Genomic DNA, 18,987 nt, shown 5'->3' with positions numbered 1-18,987 from the left:
CTTCCATGTTTACCTCACCTCTTCCCTTATCTCATGCCTTGGGACTGCTGCTTGCCCTCCCACTGGCTATCACCCAAGGCCCTGGCCCCTCCACTCTGCTCTGCAGAGACAAACACTGGATCACCCTCCTGTCAATGACAGAGCACACTCCTGCCAGGGCCACCCACTCGGGCAGTGGTTGCCTCTCAGCCTAGTCTCCAGTCATTCCCTCCATCCAGATGCCTTTCCGGCCCCCTTCCAAACTCTGGTGCTCCCTGACACTGCCCTGTCAGCAGCCTTTACATGTCCTGGTTTTTTCCCTTCAGACCTTCTTCCTGCGTCTACTCCTTCACCTACTTAGCTACTTCCTGCTTCAGATTGCAGCACAAAGCTCCTGTCCTTGGGGCAGCTACAGTGACCTCCCTAACAGCGTGAGGTCCCGGCAATCAGTACTTGGAGCGCTCTGAACGCTGCAGTTCCAAGTCTGATCGTGTGCATAGCTGACTGATGTCTTTCTATAGAGACTGTGAGTCGAAGAGGTAAGAACCTCTTCTGATTTTGTTCCTTATACATCCAAAGTCTGGAACATGTGAGACAACAATAAGTACTTGCTTAATGAATGAGGAAACGAATATGAAGTATGATATTGAACAAAATGTAAATACCATTTCCATTTCCACCGGGATTGACTTGACTACCCACCTTGAACGCTGCAAACGGAGTTGACCTGAGTGACAGAATCCAGTTCATTGAGCTTCACAGGGCTGGTCAGTTCACAGGAGGGAGCGCTGGAGGCCATACCCACAAGGGGCTTTTGAAGCAAAAGGACGCTTCGTTCAACACAAACGATCTGACCTGCCGACAGAGACACTTCGGATTATGGAAGCACTGAAGAGAAAGTGAGTTTTCCTCCCAGTGAGGACAGTGTGCTTTGCCAGCCTCCCACAGGCTGTGTGGGCAGAGGGCACAGTTTTGCGGCCCCTCCCTTGTGTCCCACGACACGTGCACTGTGCAGAAAGGAAGTCCTAAAGCCACCAGTGTGCTAAGCTGGAGAAGCACACAAATACTAGATTCGGATTCAATTTGGAAAGGTGAATTTTGTGGTATGCAAATTACACCTCAATCAAATAAAAAATATGTAGTTTAGGCAGGATTCTAATTTGATTCCTGGAAAAAAAGAGCTGATTGATCTAAGCATGTATTTATAATGTTCCATGCATTTGTTCGTTTTCAAAAGTGATGTTTCAGGCAATGGCTTCAGGTGGCTTTTGCACCTGGAAAGTGTGCCACCAAGAGACCATCTTTGAGTGACCAACGGCATCTTTCACAGGAGGTGTCAGCACTGCCAGCGTTCTAGTTCTGTCCAGGCGGCCATGACAGGGGTCATTTGAAGCCCCAGGCTGCTACCACGGGTCTCTTCCACTCCACACAGCACGTCCGCAGTTGGCTTCACGAAGGGACGCGGTTCCAAGTAAGTCAGAGGCACTGACAAGCCACAGTGCCATTCTGTGGCGTCTATCAGTGGCTGCTGGGCCAAAACTGGGAAGAAGAAAGCATACCCTGGGCTCGGAGAGTGTCCCTGAAGAGGAAGCTGTGAGGGGTAGCCTCGGCGAGCGCTTCCACGACTTCCTGGCTCAGCACACATGAGGGGGCCACGCAGACTGGTACGGTTTTGGGGAGGCCAGAGTTATTCTCATCCTGCATCTGCAGGCTGACATCAGTCACCATCAGCCAAATCTCCCTTTGCTGCAGAAGAAGCAAATCATTTAGTTACAATTCAAAGACACAGTCAAGTCTATTAACTTTAATAGCTATTCTAACGTCCAAGACTTAAAAGAAAATTAATGTTTTTAATTTATTTTTTGAGAGAGAGAGCATAAGCAAGGGAGGGACAGAGAGAGAGGGGACAGAGGATCCCAAGTGAGCCGACAGGCTGACAGCAGTGAGTCCGATGTGGGGCTCGGACTCACGAACTGTGAGGTTATGACCTGAGCCGAATTTGAACGCTAAACCGACAGAGCCACCCAGGCGCCCCTAATATCCAAACTTTTAAAAGCAATAATGTTAGATGATTATTACAACACTATTTTAGATATCATTCCCACAAATGTTTTCAAATATGCAATAGAGTCTGCGTGTCTTGGTCACTAGCAAACAATCCAACCTGATTGACACGGCTGAGCCCTGGGAACCCCAACCCTGTACTTGTTTGAAGGGTTCCTTTGCTGGGATTCAGTCTGCCCTTCCTTGGCACTAATGTATTGTCCTTGACCTACTCAGGGAGATTTCACTGCTCTTTTTGTCCAGATCTCATGTTCCCATACCCAGAATGTGAATTACCACACTGTCTTATATTTAGTCCATACACATCCTTCTCTCCTGTTAGACGTAGGTTTCCTAGGGATCAGAGATTGTTATAAACTGAATGTTCACATCCACTCCCACATCCTCAATTCATAAGTTGAATTCCTGACCTCCAGTGTGATTGTAATGGTAGGTGTGGTATTCAGGAGGTAATTAGGTCATGAGGGTGTCACCTTGATGGTGGAATCAGGGTCCTTGTAACACATGAGGCAGTTTGTCTCCCCTCCTGCCTTCCACACTGCGAGGATGCAAAGACATATCCTTTTATAAGTCAACAGGAGGGGCCTCACTGAGAACCTGACCATGTTGGCAGTTTGAACTCAGACCTGTGAGAAATGAACTGCTGCTGTTTAATCCATAGCAGCCCAAACTGACTAAGACAGGAATATTTATTACTGCCCTCAGACTTTGCATAGGGCCGTGGTATAAAGCAGGTATAAAATAACTGTTGTATCTGCAACAATTTTTCTTTTTCTTTTTTATTCTTTCAAGTATATAATAGAATCTACGTGTCTTGGTCACTAGCAAACAATTGGACCTGATAATAATTTTCTTTTTTTTTAAGTTCATTTATTTTTCAGAGAGAGAGAGAGAGAGCCAGAGGACAGAGAGAGAAGGGGAGAGAGAGAATCCCAAGCAGGCTCTGCACTGTCAGCACAGAGCCCAATATGGGGCTCCAACTCACCAACTGTGAGATTGTGACCTGAGCCGAAATCAAGACTCAGACGCCTGAGTCACCCAGGCACCCCTATAATTTTCTTTCATCTGCAAAAGTTGTAATGTCTTTTAAAGTTCATTATAGTGGTATTCTGCCCTTTACCCTTGGTCAGAGTTTAGGATTTAGTAGATCCAATGAGGCTAAGGATTTGCCTGGGAAGACCCTTGTAGTCAGTAGGGCTGGACCATGACAACCTGGCTGGCTTGAGGTTCAGTTGGTGTTGCTTGCGTGGATTGATGGCATGGTCAGTTTGAGGATTCCATTTGGCTGGTTGACAGGAATGGGCAGAGAAAGTGACTTGCATGGTAGGAGCTGTGGGTTTGGGTCAAGGGGGAGCTCACATGGTTGAAATGCTGATTACACATAGGAAATTAGAGTAAATTATATGGAGGAAAATGAGAGCCAGGTTTCTCACTATTGGATAAGGGAGTTATAAATATGGAAATGGGGAAAACCTAAAGTCAATTCTGTGGTAATGATCTACAGTTGGAGATATTGGTGTAAAATTAAGATTTCAGATATAGATGGAGAGATGGAAAGAAATACAGATTTATGTGTATGTGTGCATGGGTTTACACACGTAATACTTCCTTGTTCTGTTCACTGAGAGGGTCTGAAGGCAATAACATGCCAGTGGCAATGAGCCCATCTAGTTACCAGACCTTTGTTTAAATGCTGTTTTCCATTAAAATCAACCAGGGCTCCTTGAAGAGATGGCTGTTTCCAGAGCAGAGAAAGCACAAGGTGAGTCTGAAACGTCTCATTGTGTCAGACAGCAAGGAAGTACTTAAAAGGATATAGGAACATGCCCAAAGGGCACATGAGCCAGCCTGAATCTGGTAAATTTGAACATCCAAATAAACAACAGTAAGATTATAACTCATTGAATAAAAACTGAATTCACTGGTCCATACTGATATAAGTAAGTGAATACATAATTAAATCAAGGAAATAAAAAGCTCCTAAGTATAGCTGAATGCAACTAATAAATATAGAAGGTAAGCTAGAGCTAGAAAACTACCATTAGGTCACTATCAGAGTAATAATTCAGGCCAAGAATCATATGGATATTAAAATGAGTGAGTAAAAGTTTGATGAAAATAGGATATTTACATAGTCTCAATGTATCTTCTTACATACAAATATCTTCCCACCCATGTCCCACCCAAATATCTTCCTTTATATGGATCAGATAGTTATTAACTTTAGAGTGGAGAAAACTAGAAAACACCATATTTTTTTTTCAAAAGTTTTTCTTTAAATTCCAGTTAGTTAACATACAGTGTATGTTATTAGTTTCAGGTGTAGAATTTAGTGGTTCATCACTTCTATATAACACCCAGTGATCATCAAAGTGCCCTCCTTAACACCCATCACCCATTAAGCCCATTCCCTGTCCACCTCCCCTCTAGCAACCCTATTTGTTCTCTATAGTTAAGAGTCTGTTTTCTGGTTTGCCTCTCTCTTTTTTTCCCCCTTTGCTCATTTGTTTTGTTTCTTAAGTTTCATATATGAGTGAAATCATATGGTCTTTGTCTTTCTCTGCCTTATTTCACTTAGCACAATACTCACTAGCTCCATCCATGTCATTGCAAATAGGAAGATTTCTTTTTCACAACTAATATTATATATATCAATCACCTCTTCTTTATCCATTCATTAGTCAGTGGATATTGGGCTATTTTCATAATTTGGCTATTGTTGATAATGCTGCTATAAACATCGGGGTGCATGTGCCCCTTCAAATCTGTATTTTTGTATCCTTTGGATAAATACCTAGTAGTGCAATTGCTGGATTGTAGGGTAGTTCTACTTTTAACTTTTTGAGGAGCCTCCACACTGTTCTCCAGAGTTCACCAGTTTGCACGCCCACCAACAGTGCAAAAGGGTTCCCCTTTCTCCACATCCTTGCCAACACCTGTTGTTTCCTGTGTTGTTACTCTTAGCCATTTTGATAGGTGTGAGGTGGTATCTCATTGTAATCCTGATTTGTATTTCCCTGATGGTGAGTGATTTTGAGCATCTTAGATAACACCATTGTAATCAACTGATAAAATATTATAGCACTGGGACAAATCAGCTGTGTGCTTTCTGATACGAAGACAGTATTTTTATGTGGTATTCCTGACAAAAATGCATAGCTTGAATCTAGTCATGAGCTAACATGAGGCAAATCCAAAGGGGCAGATATTCTAAGTAACTGATCTCTATTCTTCAAAAATGTTAAGGTCCTAAAAAATAAGCAAAGATGCAGAAACGTTCTATTTGAAGAGGAAAGAAACATGACAGCTAAGTGCAATGCAAGATCCTGTATTGGACCATGGAATTATAAATGATTTTAGGGGAACAACTAGCAAAATCACATTTTAAAAAATGGTAGATATCTCAGGAAGGGCAAAGATTTCTATAAGATTATCTATAGTTGGGAGTTCTGACAGCATTCAAAGATTTTAGATACTCTTTGTAAATACCCTGGATTTGGCTTACTGTCTCTTTTTTAATTTCTTGATGAGCCAAAATGGTCTAACTTCCTTTGAAATTAACTATCAATTTATTGTTACCATTGGGGTTATGAATAAAATCAGTAACAAATAATATCCTCTGTAAAAAGACACAAATAACCAACTAATTGAAAGCTGTACTACCATTATTATTGCTAAAATTTTATTGAAAATGGATCTCTTCTGGGGCGCCTGGGTGGCTCAGACAGTTAAGTGTTCGACTCCTGATCTCAGTCAAGTCTTGATCTCATGGTTGTGAGTTCAAGCCCCGTGTTGGGTTCCACGCTGGGTGTGAAGCCTACTTAAGAACAACAACAACAAAAAAAGATCTCTTCCACACAAAAATGCCCCATTAATTTCTGACAAAGTTGCAAAAGCAATTCAATGGAGGAAGGACAACCTATCAACAAATAATGCTGGAACACTGGACATCTCTAGGCAAAAAAAAAAATGAACTTTGACCTAAACTACACACTTTATTAAAAAACCAACTCAAGGGGCGCCTGGGTGGCGCAGTCGGTTAAGCGTCCGACTTCAGCCAGGTCACGATCTCGCGGTCCGTGAGTTCGAGCCCCGCGTCAGGCTCTGGGCTGATGGCTCGGAGCCTGGAGCCTGTTTCCGATTCTGTGTCTCCCTCTCTCTCTGCCCCTCCCCCGTTCATGCTCTGTCTCTCTCTGTCCCAAAAATAAATAAAAAACGTTGAAAAAAAAAAATTAAAAAAAAAAAACCAACTCAAAAATGCAGCATACTCAAATGTAAAATTATAAATCTTCTGGAAAAGAACATAAAGCATAAATTTGGGGGGCACTTGGGTAGCTCAGTCAGTTGCGCATCTGACTCTTGATTTGGGCTCAGGTCATGATCTCACAGTTCGTGAGATCCAGACCCATCCTGGGCTCTGTGCTGACAGTGAGAAGCCTGCTTGGGATTCTTTTTGTCTCTCTGCCTCTGCCCCTCCCCCATTCACGTGTGTGTGTTTGTGTGTGTGTGCGCGCGCTGAGCGCGTGCTCTCTGTCTCTTAAAAATAAGTAAACATTTAAAAAAAAAAGATAAACTTTGGGACCTAAGACTAGGCAAAGAGATGGGCTACTTGGGTAATGGGCATTAAGGACTGCACTTATGATGAGCACTGGGTATTATATGTAAGTGATGAATCACTGAATTCTACTTCTGAAACCAATATTGCAGTGTATGTTATCTAACCAAAATATAAAAAATAAAAATATAAATATGAAAGAAAATGCCATATTGAAAAAATAAATAAAAATTCAGCAGTAAACAAATAATCCAAACAGAAAATAGGCAAAAGACATGTATAGACATTTCATCAAAGAAGTTACACAGATGGCAAAAAAACGAATGAAAAGATGTTCAACATTATTAGTTCTCTGGATGAATCTCTAGAGAATTTTATTAATTGGGGGAAAAATAATCCCGACCAAATAGCTCCCAAAGGAGCTGTTACAGGTTGAATTGTGTCCCTCCAAAAAGATCGGTTGAAGTCCTAACTCTAGTATGTCAGAATGTGATCTAATTTGAAACTAAAGTCTTTATAAATGTAACCAAGTTAAGAGGAGATCATTTCAGCAGGCCCTCATCCAATATGACTGGTGTCCCTAAAAGAAAAGGAAATTTGGATTCTGATAGGCACAGAGGGAAGGCCACGTGAAGACACAGATGGCCATGTGCCTGGGGTGATGCGTGTACGCGCCAAGGATTGCCAGCAAACACCAGAAGCGGAAGAGGCAAGGAAATTTTCCCTGAAGCCGTCACAGAGAGCATGGCCCTGCTGATACCTTCCTTGATTTCAGACTTTTGGCCTCCAGAAGTGTGAAATGATACATTTCCGTTGTTTTCAGCGATCCAGCTTTTGGTACTTTGTGCAGCTGGCCTAGGAGACATCACTGATATACATTGCGTGGTCTCATTTGTGTAACTATCATGAAATGACCTAATTATGAAGATGACACCAGATTAGTGGCTGATGTCACTTTCTTGGTTAGGGTGTTAAATGGTGGCTACTCTGGGTATGAGAAGTTAGTACAGGGCAGGCTACATGGGAGGACACTATTTCTTTGCAGCCTACATGAATCTATAATTACTATTAATCTAAAAGGTTAGAATAATTTTATTCAAAATACAAGTCAAGGGGGCACCTGGCTGGCTAAGTCGGGTAGAGCACGCAACTCTTGATCTCCGGGTTGTAAGTTTGAGCCTAAGTTAGGGGTAGAGATTACTTAAAGATAAAATCATTAAAAAAAAAGGTAAATATCTCTTTCACCTGCATGACTTGGCCATTTGTATAATGGAGATACAATAGAATCTTCTTTAAAAACTCAGGTTCTTGCAGTGACTCCTAGTGCCCTTCTTAAAGTCAACCAGCACTGTAATGTACAGGTGACTCGCTGGACCACACTGTGGCCCCAGGACCTAGCTTATTTCAATTCCTCCCTGAGGAAGTTGGTTTCTGGTGATTCTCTGCCCCACAAAAGCAGAACACAGTAGGTACAGAGAATTATAACGCATCGAGGAATCTGTTCCTTTGGGTTCCAAGCCCCTGTCACCTAAGTACTACCAATCCTTCGGTACATACTCCCACTGAAACCCACGCTTGCTGGCAGGCTGCACCTGTGCTAATGGAAGCCTATTTCTTGGCAGAAAACTCAGGACAGGAGGGTATCGGTGTTCTCAATTGGCCAGAAGGCAAGGCTCCTTCATGCAGTGAGGCAGACGACCTGTAGTTTGTCTCTCTCTGTCCACTGGGGCTAGCAGTGAGACTTAGCTATGGTATATCGGACACCTGCTCTTTTTACTTCCCACCTCTGCTGTCAGCTGGGGCTGTGGGCAGGTGAGCCTCTACGGGCACCAACGTGTGCTATATTGCCCCCGAGGACAGCAGTCTATCTGCAGAGTAAATGGCAGCCGCACAGAGAACCACTGCCTATGACACAGTCATACGACCTGGAATGTGTGTGAGAATAATAGGCAATGTGCCAGGTGCCAAGCATGTCTTAACATACTAAGTGTCCTGCAGACGGTGGGTGGGGGAATTTGCAGTCAGCCTTCGGTTTGCTTCAGGGTTGGGAGGTAAGAGGCACCTCAGGTACTTGGATATCACCCTCAGTGAGGGCCTGTCGCCCTGCCTGTTGAGCCAAATACTGGGTGGCTCATAGGAAGCACTGTGAATGACTGATGTCAGTCACTCTCTTATTCCTCAGGAGGGGTATCAATTCACTGTCAAATGATTACGAAGTGAACGGAGAAAAGGAAAACGAGGATTGAACAGTGGGATGGTCTGTATTCCTCCGGTGACAGATTTGCATGGATGTTCCTCTCTGAGTTAAGGTCCAGCAGAGGTTTTTTTTTCTGGCAGAACTTACGTCAGGTGTTCCGCTTACCAAAAACATCTCTTTCCCTTTTCTGCTCCTAGCTGATTTGTTAAGTGGCAAGGCGGCAAATGAGCACCTCCCCAGGACTGCCAAAGCCTTCCAGGGGCCACAGGGCTTCCTTCACCTGTCGCTAACTCAGAGCTCTTGGACAGTTCTGGCAGGGGCCGAGCTCAGTCCTGAGAGTCCTCCTTTTACCCCCTTCCTACGACCTGCCTGTGTGCCAGAAAGGAATGCACAGTGCGGGGCTGAGAACTTCTCAGGCGGGCTATGCCTAGGCTGTTTCACACCCAGGACATACCACACTGGCTGGCAGGCTGCACCTGCACAAGAAATGGATATACTGCTGCCTAGGCTAGGAGCACGCATAACTGGATTTTAAAAACGCTTTTCCATTTTAGCACTCCATTAATTTCTATGAGAGGTTATCCTTTAGTAAACTTTTTAACACCTTATCAGAAAGAGAGAGAGAGGGATCGATTACCTGTGATCTTTGATAAATCACTCTGGCATAGAAACTGCAACGTGTACTGTGGTCATCGCTCTGGAAAGGCATTGAAAATGATTAGAACGTGACACAAAACACACATACAGTAAAAGTAGTTAAAGACCCTATTAGAAACACAGACGATACCTGAAGAATTTCTCTTAAGCAGCGGGTAACTGGAGGTTGGTAAAGCTTAGAAATGCGGTCTTCTTCTATGACATCAATCTGTCCCACACTTGGATGAGCAGAGAGGATGTAACAGAAGCTAGGAGGAGGCACACGAGTTTCTACCTGTTTAAAATGAAGGCAAAGGCAAACATAAGTGTGCTGGTAAATATTCAAATACACTATTAAAATCTACTCTTTAATATATAGGTATCTATTCACAGATGCATTCTATCTCCCTGGAAGGTTATATAAGAAATTGGTATGTTGTTTATCTCTGGGAACAAACATAAGAACTTTTACACTTTTTGAATTTACTACGGATTCAAGATTTCATTAAAAACAAAAATTCTTCAGGAGTACCTGGGTGGCTCAGGTGGTTAAGTATCCAACTCTAGATTTTGGCTCAGGTCACGATCTCATGGTTTGTGAGTTCGAGCCCTGGATCAGGTTCCACGCTGGTAATGTGGAGCCTGCTTGGGATTCTCTCTCTCCCCCTCTCTGCCCCTCCCGAGCTCTCTCTCCAAGTAAATAAATAAACTTAAAAAAATTAAATAACAAAAACAAAAACAAACCATTCTTCAGAGTATATCTGAAAACACCATTTAGAAACTTCTTCCTCTTTGAGCGCCTGGGTGGCTCAGTCTGTTAAGTGTCTGACTTCAGCTCAGGTCATGATCTCGAGCCCTGCATCGGGCTCCGTACTGACAGCTCAGAGCCTGGAGCCTGCTTCACATTCTGTGTTCCCCCACCCCTCTCTGCCCCTGCCCCACTTATGCTCTCTCTCTCTCTCTCTCTCTCAAAAAATGAATACACATTAAAAATAAATAAAAAAATAAGTACACTTCTTCCCTTTAAAAAAAAGGGTATTGTTGACAACTGTTTACTGGTCTAGCACAGTACAGAGTTATAGTCTTAGCAGTCTGCTAGGAACTCAGCTACCACACAAACAAGACAGCCCCCAGTTTTCAGCTTTCAGAGCTATGGCCCAAAGCAGCCACTGGCCAGTCTGGTGGATATATTTGAGGATGGTGAAGAAGGGACACATTTTAATCAGTCAGTTTTACTACCTGTGAGAAACTACCATAAACAATTTGATGCAGTAGAAGGGAAATCCCTGGCTAACCGGGTAGTTGTACCAATACCATGGGTTTTATTTACCACATTATATGAGTTTGTGCTCTAATTGGTAACTGAATGTTGGTTCTAACAGTATCTGGGAGGCAGAGGGGGAAGACACCCTGTGTCTTATTTAGTACGAGGCTGAGACCCTAATTGTTACAATGGCATGCAGTGGTTGTGGTTTTAAGACATCGTCATAAATTAACCTCAAGAAGAATGGAGTGTGGCATAGCAAAGAAAGCAGCTAGAGGCTGGACTTTAGACTGAGGTGAACTAGTCTGAATCTCTGTCCTCCTGGCTGATAGTTACTGGACCTCGGCTTCTCGGGGATGTGAACCGTGGGTGGGGCCTGACTCAGCACCTGGCATGGTGCAGGTGTCAGTCAGGGGAAGCCCCTCAGATGCTGGCTTACCTCTTCATGGGCTTGGCCACGGCCAGGTGCTTTCAGAGGCATGGCTGGAGGCCACATGGTGTCAATCAAGCTGAAAAGCCCTGCTGTCCTGGAAAAAAAAAAGATGCTGTTGATGGTATTCATCACTTCAGTGCCCGTTCATGATCTGGGCATGTGCAGTTTTGCTTAACAGGTACTATCCCTAATGCCAAGGAGACACCATTCAGGATGTGTGCTGATTCGGATGGGGAAGACACTGTCACACAGACAAACAGGCCTTTGAAATCGCGCAAGAACAGGAAGGAGTTTGTCCATTACATTGTGATACAGCTCCCCAATCAAGTATTGTACAGCCATTGAAGTGGTTACATAGAAGTGTTTAAGAAAATGGGAAAATGTTTCTGATACCTTGCTAATGGAAAAGCAGGCAACAAACTATAATGTCTTTCTCTATGTATGTATCTATGCACATACCTACATGTAATAAGCCAAAAGAAAAGGATACTGAAAGATATACAAATGATTTTAGTGGTTATCTGAGTGCAGCTTAGAAGTAACACTTTCTTCCTTTGGCTTTTATGTGTTTCCTATCTTTTTCCAAAATAGGTATGTATTACTCATAAGAAGAAAAATTATCAATAAGCTATCTAAAGTAAAAAAGATAGCCAGACGTACAAGGACACATATTATATGATTCCACTCATGAGGTTCCTAGAGCAATCAAACTTGTACAAACAGAAAGTGGAATGATGGTTGCTAAGGGCTGAGGGGGTGGGAAACAGGCGGTTAGTGTTGAATGGTCATGGAGTTTTAGTTTGGGAAGATGGAAACATTCTAGAGCTGGAGGGGTGTGATGGATGTTGAACAGTGTGAATGTACTCAATGACACCACTAATGGTTAAGGTGGAAAATTTATGTTATTTACATTTTATCACACTAAAAAACTCCCCCGTTTTAGTTGGTATACACGCACGTGTGCACATACACACACATCTCACAAAGCCTTCTTAGATTTTGCTCTCTCAACAAGATAGAATGCATGTGTGAGTAAATATCTATATATTCTTATTTCTTTCAATGTTTAACAGCAAGTTTTAGGTGCTTAGGATCTAGCAGCTAACAAAACTGAACAACTCAGAACCTGAAGATGAGGGTCTTAGCTTGCACTAGACAACACAAGCACCTCCCCACCCCCTTTGGGTTCCTCAAATCAATTTCAATAGAATCGTAGGGCATAGCCTGTGACAAACACCAAGCTCAATAGCATTCCTGTGAATTTTTAGGTTTTGGGTCAAAATCAAGCAAACAAATAAGCAAAATGTGGGTAACACATGGTAAAAAGGGATTGCCTGGTGAAAATTTACTCTCTCCCTCTCTTGATTAATTCTGAGAAGTACCCTGTTGCAGCTCTCTGTGTGAGTGACGGACAGGGCTGGGGGACCCAGGGCTACCTAAGGTCAGGAAAAGCTGTCAGGGAAGGTGCAGAGGTAAGCTCGTTTGACCTCTCACTGCCCTTCCCCAAGACTAAGGAATGGGGTGGGCCCATGATGTCTCTCCCGGGGGTGGGTGGGGTGGCAGGAAGGACATGGGACACGGACTTGCCTCTTGCTCTCTGTCTGCCACGTGCCCAGTACTTCCTGCTCCTGGCTTGGCTCCTTTTTTTCCTGGAGCATGCCACCTGACTCATGTTCCTCTGCCGTCCTCTCACTGTTTGATGTGAGCTCCCCAGTGGGTGGGCATCAATTTGTCCTGGTTGCAGAGAAGTGCCAGCCCAGACAAAGTAGTCAAGAGACTTGGTGGATGAGGAACTGACACCCAGCTATCACAAACACCTACATACTTCACTGCAGAAATCAGACCTAACACATTTGATATGCTCACTTCCTATTTGCAGTCTGGTGAAATGCAAGGTTGGCGGGCAAACAGTAATTTTCTACACCAATAAATATGTCCATTTCTCACCTTAGACCTGACTACATTTCAAAGGCAAAGCTAAGACTTTGCTCAAGCCCCTCGTTTACGACTGAGTGGGTACAGCATGGGCCTTGCAACAAGACCTGTCTCTTGTTCTAGTTCTGCATTTTATATACTGTGAAACCTTAAGAAAGTTTGCTTAATTCCTGCACCTTCCGTCTCCTCTTCTGTAAAGTTGGGAGAGATCAGTACACACCTGTTGTGTTACTGCAAGGGGTGAAAAACACACTGTGAGTACAGCATCTACTAGGGTTTCTATGCTCAGAATAAGTACTCAACATGTTGGGCATCTGATGCTCTTGTAATTATTCATATTGCTAATTGTTTAGGCTATTAGCTTCTTTTTTTTAAAGTTTATTTATTTATTTTTTGAGGGGGGTAGGAGTGAGAGAGAGAGAGAGAGAGAGAGAGAGAGAGAGAGAGAGAGAGTATTCCAAGCAGGCTCCACGCTGAACCCTACGTAGGGCTGGATCTCACGACCCCAAGATCTTGAGTCGAGATCAAGAGTCAGGCACTTAACCGACTAGGCCATCCAAGCGCCCTTAGGCTATTAACTTCTATGCCGTTTTCTGTTCAAAAATTTCCCAGTTGAAGACAAGATTTTAACCCCAGAGTGACCTTCTTTGTGAAGGAACAGAGTCAAATTAAAGGTATGATGAAAAGATGATTCTTTATACAGAACAGGAAAATAACACTTTCCAGAGAGTGACCAAGTGTTTATCGATTTTCCTAAATTTTTAGAGTTTCTGTTGTGTGGAGTCCATAAACTCCAAGAAGACAGGGTTCTATGGTGGGTTAGGGTTGTCGCATGCAGCCTACCTGTGGCTTAGCCAGACACACTGGAGTGGGAGACTCTGGAAAACCTGGTGTAAAAGATACATGTAAGATCTGGACAAATGGAAGTTTCTTCAATTTATAACCATGAAGTCCTTTTTGGAAGCAGTGTTCCCTTGGAATTTTCTTTGACAAGTGCTATACTATGAATATAGCCTTAGAAAAGTTCTATTTGAATTTAATGATGCTTACTTATTTAGAGGATGCTAGTGGCTAATTTTAAAAGTTTGGACCGGTTACACATTTATACTTTAATGCATTAAATAAAAAACAGTCTTATAAAAAATCAGCTTCTCTACTGTTTTGAAAAATAGATATGATTCAGATGGCTCTGTGAACTAGAGCTTTCGTCTCAGGCAGCACGCACATCCCTCGAAATGACTCCAGCCTCTAATTGGACAGACTTTGTGCTGAAGCTAACTTTTGGCACAGTTACAGTGTATTGTTCTTCTCACTTCAGTCCTTCCCATTCATTTTTGTATCAGGTTTCACTTTGTTGCATAGGAAACTCATTCTTTCTAAAAAGCCACCCCTTTAAAATATGTTTAAAACAACAAACAAATTATCTGATGGGTAGACGCCACCAAAAGTTTATATTTTCATTTTTTTTAAAGTTTGTAAAATATATGTTTAATTAAAATAGAGGGGGAAAAGGACATACAGAAAAAGTCATCCAGTTTATGGTAAAAAAATATGAAAAAAAATCTGAAAACATCATTTTGCCAGAATAAATTTCTTAGGATATATCTTAATTTATAGATTGCATAAAGTGAATCTGCAGAAAAATTTGGGTCACATCTCAGAAAACTAGAAAGCTTCCATAGCTATATTTTATTTATAGCAACAGGGTAATATTTAAATGGGAAGACATCAAGATATACGCACATATTAAAATTATATTTACCAAAATGCACACTTAAAATGGTTAAAATTGTATTTTGTTATATATATACATGCATATATATATATATGTATGTATACTCATTTTTCATAAAAAAGTTATATTTACCATGAAAATGAGTACCCAGTATTTTGGCTGAGGATTGTTGACAGCTCATGGAAAGAGTTATACTCCCTTCTATGTGAGATGTGATATAATATGAGCATCCCAAATTCTTTACAGCAGAACACAATTTTTATTTTATTTTTCAATTTAGTTTTTAAACTGTTTGTTGGTTTGTTTATTTATTTATTTATTTATTTAGCGTGTGCACACTGCGTGCTTGTGGGTGGGAGAGGGGCAGAGAGAGAAAGAGAGACAGAATCCCAAGCAGGCTGCATGCTGTCAGTGCAGAGCCCAACTCGGGGCTTTATCCCATGAACCTGATCATGACCTGAGCTGAAATCAAGAGTCAGACGCTTAACCAACTGAGCCCCCGAGTGCCCTTAAATCTAATTTTTAAAATTGAGATATGTCACATACCAAAAAATTCATCCTTTTAAAGTGTACAGTGCATGGTTTTTAGGGTATTCATAGGCTTGTGGAACTTTCACCACTGTCTACTTCCAGAATGTTTCCTCATGCAATACCATCCCAGATACACCCTGTGCTGTGCCCATCAGCAGTCACTCTTGCTACAGATCTCCTTGCTGTTTTTATGGACATTGTATATAAATGGAATAATATTAAATGTGGTCTTTTTTGTCTGGCTTCTTTTACTCAGCATCATGTTTTTAAGGTTCATCTGTGTTATAGCATGTGTCAGTACTATATTCCTTTTTTGGCTGAATAATCCATGGTATGGATAAATGACATTTTATTATCCATTCATCAGTTCATGGACATTTGGGTTGTTTCCACTTCTCGGCTGTTAATGAAAACTGTTGCTATGAACACCCATATACAAGTTTCTGTGTGGACACATGTTTTCAATTCTCTTACGCAGATAACATAGGAGTAATTTGCTGGGTCATATGGTAATTCTGTGTTTAACTTTTTGAGGAATTACCTAACTGTGGTGCATAGTGCTGGCACTGCACCATTTTACATCCCAACAATGTGTGGGGTTATAAATCCAATTTTGTTTGTAAGTTATTACACATATTTAAAAAAATTTGGAAACATGAAATTTTATATCTGGAATGATTTATAAAAGAACACTTGGTTTTTTTATCCTATATTCACTTTTATGCTTTTCGGATGCTTTGAAATTTTAACAGAACATATACAACACTTTTATAATCTATTTTGAAAACCAAAAAGCTGGGGCTCTGTTAAAACAGTGGTAACCATGGCACAAGAACAGACACTCAGATCAATGGGACAGAATAGAGAACCCAGAAATGGACCCACAAACGTATGGCCAACTAATCTTTGACAAAGCAGGAAAGAATATCCAATGGAATAAAGACAGTCTCTTCAGCAAGCGGTGCTGGGAAAACTGGACAGCGACATGCAGAAGAATGAACCTGGACCACTTTCTTTCACCAGACACAAAAATAAACTCAAAATGGATGAAACACCTCAATGTAAGACAGGAAGCCATCAAAATCCTCAAGGACAAAGTAGGCAAAAACCTCTTTGATCTTGCCCGCAGCAACTTCTTACTCAGCATGTCTCCGGAGGAAAGGGAAACAAAAACAAAAATGAACTACTGAGACCTCATCAAAATAAAAAGCTTCTACACAGCAAAGGAAACAATCAGCAAAACTAAAAGGCAACTGACAGAATGGGAGAAGATATTTGCAAATGACATACCAGATAAAGGGTTAGTATCCAAAAATCTATAAAGAACTTATCAAACTCAACACCCAAAAAACAAATAATCCAGTGAAGAAATGGGCGAAAGACATGAATAGACACTTCCCCAAGGAAGACATCCAGATGGCCAACAGACACATGAGAAAATGCTCAACATCACTCATCATCAGGGAAATACAAGTCAAAACCACAATGAGATACCACCTTACACCTGTCAGTATGGCCAACAGTAACAACTCAGGCAACAACAGATGTTGGCAAGGAGGATGCGGAGAAAGAGGATCTCTTTTGCATTGTTGGTGGGAATGCAAGCTGGTGCAGTCACTCTGGAAAACCGTATGGAGGTTCCTCAAAAAACTAAAAATAGAACTACCCTATGACCCAGCAATTGCACTACTAGGCATTTATCCACGGGATACAGGTGTGCTGTTTTGAAGGGACACATGCACCCCCATGTTTAGAACAGCACTATCAACAATAGCCAAAGTATGGAAAGAGCCCAAATATCCATTGATGGATGAATGGATAAAGAAGATGTGGTACGTATGTATAATGGAATATTCCTCAGCAATCAAAGAATGAAATCTTGCCATTTGCAACTATGTTGCAATGGATGGAACTGGAGGGTATTATGCTAAGTGAAATTAGTCAGAGAAAGACAAAAATCATATGACTTCACTGATATGAGAACTTTAAGAGACAAAACAGATGAGCATAAGGGAAGAGAAACCAAAATAATATAATAACAGGGAGGGGGACAAAACATAAGAGACCCATAAATATGGAGAACAATCAGGGTTGCTGGAGGGGTTGTGGGAGGGGGGATGGGCTAAATGGGTAAGGGGCATTAAGGAATCTCCTCCTGAAATCATTGTTTCACTATATGCTAACTAATTTGAATGTAAATTTTAAAAAATAAAAAGTAAAATTAAAAAACAAAACAAAACAATAAAACAGTGGTAACCAATGGAGAGAAGTATCTTAAAGTGAAGAGCACATCGTCTTTAGTTTCACACAGGTCTGGTCTGAGCCTAGCTGTGATCCACCCAGCCACGGGACTGTGGACATGTTTCCATACATTCTGTATGGAATGTATCTTTTGTGCCTGACTGTGGCATAAATGGTAACTGCTATTGCTACTATTGGTGTTTTTAGGTACATTCAAATAAAGTCCCCCAAAAGTAATATAATTTAATTCACCATTACTTATTACTATTTTAAACTATTTAATCAGTAATTCATTTGATTTTTTAAAAAACCTTATTTTGAACTAATTATAGACTCATAGAAAGTAGCAAAGATAGTACAGAGATCCTGTGTAGCCTTCACCCACTTTCTTATAAATAGTCTAGGTGTGTTAAGTACTAGCATAGAATAAACTAATGATACAACTATTCATAACTGCAAAGTATACTCTTTTCCTTTAAAAAAATTTTTTTTTCAAGTTTTATTTTTCATATTTGTGAGAGAGACAGAGACAGAGCATGGGTGGGGGGTTGAAAGGGCAGAGAGATGGAGACAGAATCTGAAGCAGGATCCAGGCTCTGAGCTGTTAGCACAGAGCCCGACACAGGGCTCGAACTCACCAACTGTGAGATCATGACCTGAGCTGAAGTTGGACGCTTAACTGAGGCACCCAGGCGCCCCAAGGTATATACTCTTTTCGAAGATACTTACTCCTATGACCAACAGCATAAGCAGGATGTGGGACATGAGATTTACTTTAAAATGGTTTTCAACTCTTCCACTCTCTCTAAAGCAAGCGCCACCCCTAACTGGGACTGGTTACAGTATAAAAGGTGCCTTCTTAGAGTACTTAGGAAAAAGTTCTTGGAGTGACCCCTTAGGAGAGATACAATAGAATGAAGAGTATCACACTTTTTAAATCTAATTAAGGTCCCAGAGATTGACTGGAACTTAGGATTGCAATAGAGGTGAAGGTTGTTCAGAAGGGAATACTGCCCCATCATGCCTTGGGGTACACATCTCCAACCCCACCAATGCTGCTGGAGATGGGATTTGCTTTGATGGAGTGCTGGAGGCAGAATGGGGTATAGAGAGGACACCTTTCATACATAATGTGGGCAAGTCCTGAAATCTCTCTTGGACTCACTTTCCTCCCTTCTAGGATTTGGTGGTTCTCCAATTTATAATGCTAGCATTCCTTGCTGACATGTGTCTCTGCTTGAGAAGGAAATGTGATTCCAAAATCTCCAGTGTTAGGTAAAGGTGAAGTTTGCAGTGGCTGATAGAGGAGTGGGAACAAGACATATGTCCTTTCTATGAAAGTGCCACAGTATGGAGCAGCTAGAAATAGCCGACCATCTATGCTAAATGCCTTCTGCAGAATGATCTATAAGCCTGG

The 18,987-nt window shown here is 41.8% G+C and overlaps 1 protein-coding gene across 5 annotated transcripts in view; it reads right to left on the bottom strand.

Moving 5' to 3' along the window:
• SPIDR (scaffold protein involved in DNA repair) overlaps nt 1-18,987 on the bottom strand; it is a 487,708-nt gene that overhangs the window by 22,437 nt on the left and 446,284 nt on the right. For all 5 annotated transcript variants that reach the window (XM_042972730.1, XM_042972733.1, XM_042972731.1 and 2 more), the window contains 5 exons: nt 11,135-11,222; nt 9,583-9,726; nt 9,433-9,492; nt 1,539-1,725; nt 682-834 (listed from right to left, as the gene is read on the bottom strand). In XM_042972730.1, the coding sequence (XP_042828664.1) occupies nt 682-834; nt 1,539-1,725; nt 9,433-9,492; nt 9,583-9,726; nt 11,135-11,222 (632 nt within the window). The remainder of the gene's footprint in view (nt 1-681; nt 835-1,538; nt 1,726-9,432; nt 9,493-9,582; nt 9,727-11,134; nt 11,223-18,987) is intronic.

This window comes from Panthera tigris, chromosome F2 (genome assembly GCF_018350195.1).
Source record: "Panthera tigris isolate Pti1 chromosome F2, P.tigris_Pti1_mat1.1, whole genome shotgun sequence".
Lineage (NCBI taxonomy): Eukaryota > Metazoa > Chordata > Mammalia > Carnivora > Felidae > Panthera > Panthera tigris.
Note: the sequence above shows the minus strand (reverse complement) of the source record. Positions and strands in the feature narration are given on the sequence as shown.